This window comes from Chlorocebus sabaeus, chromosome 18 (genome assembly GCF_047675955.1).
Source record: "Chlorocebus sabaeus isolate Y175 chromosome 18, mChlSab1.0.hap1, whole genome shotgun sequence".
NCBI classification, from domain to species: domain Eukaryota; kingdom Metazoa; phylum Chordata; class Mammalia; order Primates; family Cercopithecidae; genus Chlorocebus; species Chlorocebus sabaeus.
Window position 1 is genome coordinate 47,873,692 of NC_132921.1, and position 12,101 is coordinate 47,885,792.

The 12,101-nt window shown below is 37.3% G+C and overlaps 1 protein-coding gene across 4 annotated transcripts in view; it reads right to left on the bottom strand.

Annotated features, from left to right (window-relative positions):
• MAPRE2 (microtubule associated protein RP/EB family member 2) overlaps nt 1-12,101 on the bottom strand; it is a 163,926-nt gene that overhangs the window by 36,940 nt on the left and 114,885 nt on the right. For all 4 annotated transcript variants that reach the window (XM_007974267.3, XM_007974270.3, XM_007974269.3 and 1 more), the window contains 2 exons: nt 9,513-9,658; nt 5,004-5,217 (listed from right to left, as the gene is read on the bottom strand). In XM_007974267.3, coding sequence (XP_007972458.2) covers nt 5,004-5,217; nt 9,513-9,658 — 360 coding nt within the window. The remainder of the gene's footprint in view (nt 1-5,003; nt 5,218-9,512; nt 9,659-12,101) is intronic.

Sequence of the window (12,101 nt, forward strand, 5' to 3'; positions counted from 1 at the left end):
CCATAGCAACTCTAAATCTATCACACTATATTTATATATGGGCGTTTGATTTCAATACATGAATGTATGTGAATCTGCAATGTGTCTAAGCTGTCGTTGCTATAGTAACTACATAACTTTGAATTTCCTTTTATGTTTAGTAAGTGTTCACACATAAAAACCAATCCGCACCAACAGTTATCTTGAGTTGCAGATATGGCTCATAGCAATACATTTACAAACATCATGAGTCACAAGGATGCATGTACTTACATATCTATCATTATGAAAATGTGTATTTTAATACATGTCCCTGGTTGGTATATTAAAACCAATTCAAGATGCAACTCCTCAGAATGTAGACAATAAAACTTACCAAGCAGCCATTTACCCTTAGGTGACAGCCTCTGCTTATGCAGTAAGCTTGTTACAGTAAAGTCCCCAACGACGCACAGAGAAGCCACAGCCAAACTATTCTAAGGCTTCTCTGAATCATAAAGAAAAGCTTTTCTCTGTATCAAAATGGTTGAAAAATCTAGCATGTTCCTACAAAAACAGGATGCACTAAGTATTTAGGATATATCTATTTTATACATAGCAATCTCTGCTGCATGCTTATATAAGTAGTCTGTACGATGTAAAAGCACATTTTTTTTTTCTTGCTAATGTAGACTAAGTCCTTTCTTAATTATCATAATGGTGACAATCTACTCCAGGATCACTTTTTCCACTCTAATCTGGTCCCTCTGTCATACAAAATGTTTGGGAGCTGCCACTTACTGCTCTTACTGTATAATAGTTAGGACACGCAAGCTAATTTTAATATTGGCCTAAGGAAATTTGGGGGGAGAGATACATCCACTAAAAAAATAAATCAAGTATTCCAAACTCAAAATAAAAAAAAAATTAAGGACCATCACCTGTTTTCAATTATACCAGCCACTGCTTATGTACACTAATGCAGGTAATGAAGAAATGACCAAGGCTTAGAGGTGGGAACAAAATTACTGCTATATATTAGTGACCTGGTAACACTGTGAGGTAAATGTGATACAGATACGTGAATTTTCCAGACTGCTGACCATCACCGTTCATTTGCTCTAAATTTCAGATGAACAAAAGCAGACTGTGTATAAAGAGAATGGCTTTGAGTGACTCCCAGAAGCGGGGGCGCCAGTTTGGATAATGTAAAAATAGAGTTCATGAGGGAAATAAAACAGGGTCAATATTACAGAGAATTATGACAATTCTAAGAAGTGTAAGGGACCTATGAGAGTATTGATCACTGCCTGCTGGTGTCATACATATACTAAAGACTACTGAGAGGCAATGGAACCATTTGATCTTGTCATACAGATCCCAGGATACTACTAGGCTCTTTAGTAAGGTTTTGCTACGTTTTTTTTTTTTTTAACTGAGGTTTGTACTTTCTATTGATACCTGTATATTCCTTGCCCTAATGAGCTATGTGCTAAGAAACCACATCCCCGTCTTTATTACAATTATGTCTAAATTAAGAAAGAGCAAACACACCCTGAGTAAGTACCTCAGAAACTCTCATGAATGAAGATTGAAGTGCATACATTTTACAGCACAGATTTTACAACACTTATTCTGACTCTTAGAAGACATTTTGGCTTACATTATCTCGGCTGTATTCCCAATAACTGGATATATGACTTCTAGAAAAAATGAGGTCTTAATGCATTTACAGGAGCCTTTCTCCTATCATGGCTTTTAATAACAACACTCTATATGTGATATATCCCCAGTATAGTCTTACTACCCTACGATGCCCAAAAACCAGAGCATATTTTATTAAAAAGGGAATGGCTGTTTGACTGCTGAAAATATCATTTCTCCCTGATTAATGCCAATAATGTAAACATGGTCAAGGTATCAGGAACATGGTCTCAGGAAATTACTGCCTTTGAGAACATTAAAAATAAAATTTATTATCTGTTGACTTTAATGGGTTTCCTGAGCATTATCACTCAAGAGGTTAAGCTCTAGAAAATATATATTTCTCTTTCAGGTTCATGGACATTCTATCAAAATGGCACACGTTTCTCTGTGGCTTTTGTGAAAGACAGATGAGGGAATTCCTAGAAAACGAGGCCAAGGCAGCACAGTAACAGGCTGTCTGGGTGTGGAGGAGTATTGGTGCCAATGGGTAAAAAATTAAGGACAGGTTATGATTGTGGAAGAAAATATTCTGAGGTCTGTCCAATCTTACCACAGAAAACTTCAAAAAATGGCAGTTGAGTTTTGAGTCCAAGCTATTCATCACTCACAACTGTAGAGAATGACATTAAGATGAGAAATATCAGACACCCTTGATTTTCTTCCCTTTATTTCCTCCCACCCCACATACCTCCTGAATCCCAGACTCTGGAGAGGGCACAGCATCCCCCTTTCCTCCACTCCAGCTCCTAGACGGATGAAAACTGCCGACAAAACTTGAAGGCCAATCTGAACTGCCATCAAGGTTTGCTTCCCAAAATCTTTGTGGCTTAATTTTTACAGCCTCACCTATCACTTTGGTTCCAAGAAAATAAATATCCTCTCTTTTCTTTTCTAACCCTCTATCTATGCCCTTGACATCTCATCTTTTCCCTTCGGCTTTAGTGTCATACTCCAGTTTCCCCTCTTTTTCCTATTTTCAATGATTCCTTCTCCACAGACATGTCTCCCATCTTACAAACCTGCTTATATTGCCTTATCCTAAAAGCAAACAAGAACAGTTGAAAAAGAATACCATTTTCCTTCCAATCTTATTTCCTGAAGCTGCTATCACTCTTTTCCTTACACAAACCAAATGTGTTTATTTTCCCCCATTTTTTTTCCTGACACATTTGTTAAAGGTTGAATATACTCTTACTGTCTCCAATTCCACAAGCCCTTGTTAAATTGCTGCAATCTAGGCCTATGCCCTCAGTATTTTAATGGACCAATTCTCTGAGGGACTATTAATCACCTCCTAGGAGTCAGACTTTGGCCTATTTTTCAGGCTTCATCCTATTTGATATCGCCACAATTAATATTTGGCACTGTTGTTGACCCCTCTGTCTACAAATTTCCTACTGTTTTTGTTCTCTGATGCTGAGCTCTCCTGGTTTTCTTCCTGATGTTCATCTTTTTTGCAGCTTCCTCTTCTTCCTGCTCCCCCTTAAATGTATATATTTCCAAAGATCTGTGCTTAGTTTTCTTTATTCTATATAGGCTCACCCATTATGGCTCCAAAGTCGGATTGTTCCACTGTCTCAATTTCCTTCCTCCAACTTTGTCTTCAAGCCATTCCTGGCTCTACCATTCTACTGAATGGAGAAATCATTCAAATTGAGAAATCTAATGAACTCTTTCAGGCCTCATTTAACTTGACTTCTCAACAGATGTTGACATTGTTGACCATTATGTTCCCTACCTTCTGCTTCCCTGACACATCACTTCCTAGTTTCCTTCATTCTTTCTGGCACCTTCCCTGCTTCCTATGCAAGCCCTTCCTCTTCTACTCAATCAGTAAATGCCCAAGTTTCTCAAGGCACTCTACCCTTTATCACTCAGTATTCGCTTCCAGCATCCATTACATCAATATATGGAAGAATCACAAATGTTTCTCTTTAGCTTATAACTCCTTTGAGCTCCAGACACACATGTGCACCACCCCCAACACAAAATTGCCTATGTTGATCTTCTCTTAGATGTCACAAATGAATCTCAAACTTAGTATGTTCAAAACAAACTCAAGATTTCTTCCCAAATCTGGTTCTCTTTCAGCACTGCTTGAACAAAATCCCAAATCCTTCCAGTTGTGTAAGACGCCATGTTTAACATCTCCTTCTCTTTTATCCCAGTATTCAGCCATTACCAACATCCAGTCTATTTTGCCTCCTAACAACTCTTCCAGAGTTGTTCATTCCTCTTCATCTACATGAGTACTATTTTAATGCAGATGAAGAATTCATCTAATTCATACTAGTGAGTATAAGTATTCATCTGTTATCCTTAAAAATATTTTAAAAATATTTATTTTTAAATATTAAAAACATTTCAAAAAGTAATGTCAGTTTTCCAGTGGTTTCAGTCCAGCTGGAATACAGCCATAAATCCAGAAATAAGATGATAAAAATGCTGCTTAACAGTGAGCAAAACTGTGATTTCAAAGCTATTATCACCTATGTGGTCCTGTTAACCATTTGTACTCCATTCTGATTGCAGTTTGGGCATAAATAAGAAATCTGTTTTATTTACAAAATTAAGGTTACTGATTTAACAAGTTGGAACACTGGGTTCCACAACTGAGATGGAAACATGATTTTGGATGATTTAATGTTTAATTGTGCAGTACCCAACTCGTGTTTATAATAATGACCCAATTTTATAAGAACACATTCTGCTTGGTAAAGCCTGCTGTTTATGGCAAGGATGTTTATAATATATTTTAGAAAGTTTTTTTTTTTTGTCCACAGAAGTTTTTAAAGTTTTAGTGTTCCAGATATTTTTCCTCAACGACTTCACTTTTGGACAAAGCTGGATAAATAGGGTATTGCTGAATGTTACTGCATAAAAATTGCCACTGCCTACAGATAGGATGTGCAGTTCATGAAGGGTTAGAGATGATGATCCGTATTTAACAACATAGTTCAGTTCATATTCTGGTCTGTACTGTCAGCAATTAAGCAGTAAAAATACTTCAGTCAAAATCTAAACAGGCTACTTGAAATTTCTCGAAAAACTAAAAGGAAAAAGAAATCTATCCTGGGAGTATAATTTTCACTACCACTTTCAGTGATATAATGCAAATAGCTCTGCCTTTTTAATAGTTTAAATGAAGATGGTTAGACTAATGACAAATGGGTCACAGGAAGATAAACGTGGTGAAACAGAAAACAGTAGAAACCATCCAAAGGCATTAAAATATTGACGGCTGGGAAGAATCAATCAGAAACATATGGTAAAGCACAGAAGGGTCTGAGCCATTCTCTAAGATAAAAGCAACTCCTGCATTCTCACGGTGACAATACCTGCTGTGGGGGAGTTTGCATGGTGAGATTTTTTTGGCAGGTTGAAGATCTGTTCGCCAGGGTCAGGCGGAGGAATTGCATCTTGCCCTTGTCGTGCCTCTACAGGATCATACTCCTTCCCATCGTAGTTAGCATCATAGAATTTCTTAAACCATTGAATAAAATCCAAGTTGTCCTGGAAACGTCCTTTCACTAGCTTCTCCACTGGAATTACCTGCAATAAAAAATCACTATGTGAGTTACAAATCTCATGTTCGGGTATATACCCAAAAGAAAGGAAAACGGTATCTCAAAAAGATACGTGTGCTTGTAAGTTTATGGCAGCACTGTTTATAATAGCTAAGATTTGGAAGCAACCTAAGTGTCCATCAACAGATGAATGGATAAAGAAACTGTGGTACATATACACAATGGCGTACTATTCAGCCATAAAAAGAATGAGACTCAGTAATTTGCAACAACATGGATGGAACTGGAGATCATTATGCTAAATGAAATAAGCCAGGCACTGAAATACAAACATCACATGTTTTCGCTAATTTGTGGGATCTAAAAATCAAAACAAGTGAATTCATAGGCATGAAGAGTAGGATGGTTACCAGTGGCTGGAAAGGGGGAGTTGGGGATGGTGATTGGGTACAAAAAAGTTAGAAAGAATGAATAAAACCTATTTGATAGCACAGCAGGGTGACTATAGGCAATAACAACTTAATTGTACATTTTAAAATAACTTAAAGAGTGTACGTGGATTGTTTGTAACTCAAAGGATAAATGCTTGAGGGAATGGATAACTGATTCTCCATGACGTGCTTCTTTCACATTGCATGCAAAATGCCTCAGGTACCCCATAAATCTATATACCTACTATGTACACACAAAAATTAAAAACTAAAAAAAAAGAACTAAACCAAAACATCACTGTCGGTTTTCTTGGAATATTTAGTTCTTCTGAACAAGCCAGACAAAAGGAATATTCTCAGTTGTCAAGAGGGGCTGGTCCCACTCATAATACATTTATCATCAAAGCATCTCTCCGGAAAAACAGAAGCGTGGGATGTTGTGCTATTTCAAGACTGATAAGCTTTTTATCTTTTTATTTTATTTTATTTATTTTTGAGATGGAGTTTCACTCTTGTCGCCTAGGATGGACTGCAATGGTGCGATCTCGGCTCACTGCAATCTCCACCTCCTGGGTTCAAGCAATTCTCCTGCTTCAGCCTCCCGAGTAGCTGGGATTAATTTTTGTTTATTAGTAGAGACAGGGTGTCACATGTTGGCCAGGCTAGACTTGAACTCCTGACCTCAGGTGATCCACCCGCCTCGGCCTCCCAAAGTGCTGGGATTACAGGCGTGAGCCACTGTGCCTGGCCAATAAAACTTTTTAAATTTCTTTGTAATATGTAGCCCAGTTGTGTTGAGATAAACTCATATAAAGATTATAGTTACTAGAGAGTGCAGATGAATAAGATTTAAATCAATAAAAACAGATACTTTTTATGTCTTCATAGTATTCCATGGTGTATATGTGTCACATTTTATTTATCCAATCTGTCAGTGATGGGCATTTAGGTTGATTCCGCATCTTTGTTATTGTGAATAGTGCTGCAGTGAACACTCACATGCATACGTCTTTATGGTAGAACAATTTCTATTCCTTTGGGTATATACCCAATAATGGGATTGCTGGGTCAAATGGTAGTTGTTTTTAGCTCTTTGAGGAATCGCCACATTGCTTTCCACAATGAACTAATTTACACTCCTACCAATGGTGTATAAGCATTTCCTTTTCTCTACAACCTCACCAGCATCTGTTTTTTGACTTTTTAGTAATAGCTATTCTGACTGGTGTAATTCGCTATTTTTTTTTAAAGAAAATGGAAAGGTATCTAGCTAAGTGAATTATATTATCACTGAATTCTTACCTTTTACATCTTCGGGTGGGAATACTAGCTGAATGTGAATCACGAGACAGTTACAAAGCTAGAGTGTGAGATTGTGTGTGTGAGTGTGTGAGCATGTGATTCAGACAAGCACACAGCTCACAGCTTTGCTGTGTGATAATATGAATGGAAGCTATAGAAATTAAACTTTGAATCAGACTTTGCCACTATGGGAGCTATATATCATTGATATCTTAAAATGTATCAATAGGACCGCATTAGAAAACGTAGAAAGACCTTACATATCAACGAAAACTTGGAAGAGAAAAGCAACTGAAGCATGCATTAAACTAAATAATTAGCAATAAATTTTGCAAAAATGTTTTTTATGCAGCTAAAATAGAAACTAAACCAAGTACAGAGCAAAAGAAAGAGAAGCAATCTTTTGGAAGAGACCATATTTTTCATGAAGATTCTTCCGGTAATTAGACTTTGGTGGTGATATGTTGCTCTTCTCTCACTTCCCCCAAACTTCAGTGAAGTCTGCTTACAAGGAGGAATTCCTGCCACGTATGCACTCAATTGCTTTAAAATTTTTATTTTTTTATTTCAGAGACAGAGTCTCACTCTGCTGCCCAGGCTAGAGTGCAGTGGTGCAATCATACCTCACTGCAGCCTCTAACTCGTAGGTTCAAGAGATCCTCCTGCCTCAGCCTCCTGAGTAGCTGAGTCTACAGGTATGTGCCACTGCACCTGGCAATTAAAAAAAAATTCGTAGAGATGGGGGTCTCGCAATGTTGACCAGGCTGGTCTGGAACTCCTGGCCTCAAGTGATCCTGCCACCTTGGCCTCCCAGAGTGTTGGGATTACAGGTGTGAGCCACTGCTCTCAGCCTTAACTGACTTTTAATTGTATTATTTAATCACTTTTATGTCTTCTGAGTTTAAAATTTTTGTTTATGCTGATATTGATTGTTAGAAATCAACTTTTTAGAGCATAAAACGCTTTTAACTAACAAATACTATATTTTGTCTATTGCCAGACAAGAAAATTTAAAAATAGTTGTAGACACTGGTGGTATATTAGCTGTGAAAAGAAGGTATTTACTTCTGTTGACCTAATTTTGCATTCCCTATCAACATGTAAGCTTCAGAGGCAAAAGTTTAAAATCCGAGGTGGCAAGCAAAAGCACAGAACTTTCCATCATGCCATCAGGCTTGACACACATGAATGAGGGTACTTAATGCTGTCTCTCACAGGACTTTTGGATCAAATCACTGCATACTAAAGCTAGAGAGGCTAACAAAGGCCATCATGGCCAGTCTCCTTCCACTGCAATAATTTTTTTCTTCAACATTCTTAACAACTGCTTATCCATTCTGTGTGTACATACTTCTAGAGCGATATGGAACCCACTAATTTGATGTATAACAAGTTCCATCAATAAACATATGAAAAGGTGTTTCTTTTCTTTCTAATCTAGAAGCATGTATAGAGAAATGAATAAAAAAGACACAAGAGGTATTATAAAAGTAAGGAGAACCTATACATCCCTAGTTTTAAATACGTATGGAAAGAGCTAATTGGAAATTAACCATGACAAAGGACATAAAGTTAGAAATAATCCAAAGGGCTACAATGTTAAAGAGAATGTATGTTTTGAAATAAAAATTCCAAGAAAATGTGAAGTCAGGATTTTCTTACTGTATTGATAAGAATGTCATTAAGAAGATATTAATTGCCTTAGCTTACAAAATACATACTTCATCAAACTTCCCTTTAATCCCTATCTTTTATAACCTGGTATTTTAGTTTTCATTTCCATAGCCTATTCATTACCCCTGTTTATGCAAAGAACAGTTTTCCATTTCTCCCCTGCTGGTTTATCTCTTTCCCCTTATTCAAAATTCATTTCTTTCCAAGCTCATTCATGCTCAGAGATACATCCTAAATAAGGAACATAGTTTGAGTATGTATTTAAATAGCAGTAAACATGCAGAAAGAGACTGAGTTTCAGCAATAATCCCTTATTGAGAGAAAAAGTACTCCAGGCCATTTGTACCACTCCAGGACAAAAGCATAATCATTCATGGGAAAAAAAAGGGAAAATTATGGACATTGAGAATCTGAGCGCACACACTATACTGGACACTGTCTCTCATGTCAACTTCATAACCACGAATAAGGGGTTTTTAGTCCCATTGTACAGATGGGTAAACTGAGACTCAGAATTTAAATAACTTGCTCAAGTCATGAAGCCGGGATTCAAACCCATGCTGTTTCTGCCATGACACGATGTTTCTCTGAAGGAACAAAATACAAAGAACCACAGTGGCATCTGGCGAACATAAAAGTTTCTCATCTGCAATGCTAAATATAACTAATAACACTTTAACATTTGTGAGCCCTGTTAGTTTTTAGTTTCCTGGCTACGAGTTTAGAAAATCTGAAATGAAAACCTCATAAAAATACAAGAACTTAGGGTGATGCTTTATGCTAGGTACAGACCCCCGCCTACGGTTGAGATATCAAGCTATATCCCATCGGTATGCTCCCGGACTTTTGCATCTACGCACAAAAACAATTTTAAGAAACAACAACACATTTTATGGAGGTACAAGTCTCCTACCTTATCAACGTTCATTCGCTTAAATGATGCTTGCAGAAGTTTAAAATTGTGAATATACTCATGTTCCAGCTTTGCTTGAAATTTTACTTTCTTCAAACTAATGCAGCCAGGGAAGAGCATGTCCATGAACTGGCAATAGGCCGCTCCTGGAAAGAAACAAGAACAGTACTGGAGTGAGTCTCACTGTACCCAGATGTGGTAGAGGACTGCTAGGCTGGAAGGGGATTGTGCTTACAGGTGCCATCATCACTCAGAGCAGAGTCCTCCTGGCTGTGTGTGTCCTTCCTACCAATGCGCTTATATTTCCTTGTCCACAGGGGCTGAGTGCCAGAGGGAAGGGACTTCCTCAACAACACAGCACCTGCCAATTCCCAACCCTAAACTCCGTGTATTGTACTGCATGCATCAGAGTATCACCAGCTTCCACAACCAACAAACAGAACCTCACACTATAAAGCCAAGGAAACCAGTGTAAGAGGAGTTCTTCCTAGCTTCTACCAGAGAAAAGAAATATACATTTTCTTCCACCTGGCTATCACCTGCTCCAAGTGGTCAAAATAAACTTAAGAGGAAAAAGAGAGGAAAATTTAAACATGAGAGAACTACGAAAGTTCTCATGAAACGTGTAGCTCAAAAAATACACATATGCTCAAACTGTTTCCACAGGTGAAAACTACAAGCCAATTAATACCAATGTAAGTATTAAGTATTACTTATACTTATTAAGTATTAAACATTACTTATTACTACTTATACTTATTATTATACTTATTAACTATTATTACTTATACTTATTAAGTATTAAATTGGTAAATTGAATCGGTAAATTTTGTTATAAGCCAAATTAATACCAATTTAATTCCAGTTTAGAGCAGTGGGGTTTCCACATTAACATGAAGCATGAAGACATGGATACTGAAAGTTATGGAAGTTCAGAGTCATGCTCTTTATGACTAAGAAACACGACGGAAAGGTCCAGTGAGCCCCCTGAGGAAATGATCATAGAAAAAGGGGACTTTTTAAAAAATATATGAAGAGCTCTTCAACATGACCACTACAACTGGGAAATTCTGGCAAGCTGTGTTTACTGATGCATATCTTCTTACTAGTACAGGCTAATGGCATTTAGGAAAACAAATTGGAAGACAGAATGATTCTTTTTCTTTTACAAGAAAGAAAACCAAGAGGCAAGAATAGGAACAAGCCACCATTTTTAGGTTCATTCTTTCTTTGCTATCTCCAGACCTCTTGGTCTATTTCTATGATGTGCCCATGATCAGTCTTTCTGCAACATGAAGTGTCTCTCCTCATCCTTTACACCACCAAGGCTTCCATGAAGAGCCAGTCCTTTACTTGGGTGACTCACTTTAGGAAGGAAGACCTGCTCTGTCTCTTATGAGAAATAAAGGTTAGGCATCCTTTACTGAGACAGGAATCTGAGATAAGAGAGAACAAGACATCAGGAATCGAAGGGTTGTTAAAACAGGAAATGTTGGGACAACTCCTATTTTGTAGGTAAGAGCGTAAAGTGGTGAAACATAGGCCATAACAAATATCTCCGGAGTCTCTGCATCTGGCTTCCCTTTAGATAACATACCCTGAATACTAACTAGTAAGTTCCTAGTCAAGCAGATGGGTTCTCTTAAAAAGAAGACAAAATAAAACAAACCAAAGAAAAAAAAAAAGACACTGGGGGAGGTAAGAGAAACATCATGATCTGGAGGGTATTCTTTGAGTCATCACCCACTATCTAGTTCTTTCTTTTGAAGGGCCACCAGATGGAGCAAATTCCAATTGCCACTTTAACATTATTTTTAAACGGATGGGATTGTTGAAACACAACTGCCTCATTACCTGGTCTTTGAAGTTATTTTCACTTTTGTAGAATTTAGCATAAAATTTATCTATGGAGACCCAGATACTATATACTCTTACAAACCAACCAATCAAATCCCTCACATTTCAGATTTAAAAAGAAATAACAGCTTTTGGGAAAAACAAAAAACAAAAAACAAAAAAACTCTTCCATATAGTGAGGGAAGGAAGGAAAAATCATCTCTAGCGTCTTCATCCAGAAATAACCACTCAAAATATTCTGGTATATGCCATTCTAATCCTCTCTGGGAGTGTGTGTGTGTGTGTGTGTGTGTGTGTGTGCGCGTGCATGCGTGTGTGTGTGTTTTCTTAAAAATGTGATCCTATTTTAAAAATGTAATCACATTATACCCATTTTTTAATGCAAACTTTCTGAAACTCAACAGACCATAATTCTCTTTCTGCGTCATTTAATATGCTCTATCAATATTTTTAATGGCTTTCTTATTTTTCTATCTTGCTTATCAACTTTCTTGAACCAAGAATACATAAATATTCATGCATATTTCCGTCAAGTACTTTTATGGTCTCAAGTTTTACATTTAAATTCTGAATCCATGTGGAATTTATTTTTGTCTATGATATAAAGTATGGTTCTAATTTTAGTCATTCCAAATGGTGGAAATCTGTCATTTTTGGCTCCCCAGGATTTGGACACCTACTACCTGGGGAGATGCTATCGTGCCCTGCCCCCCACCACAGAAGCTGAAAGTG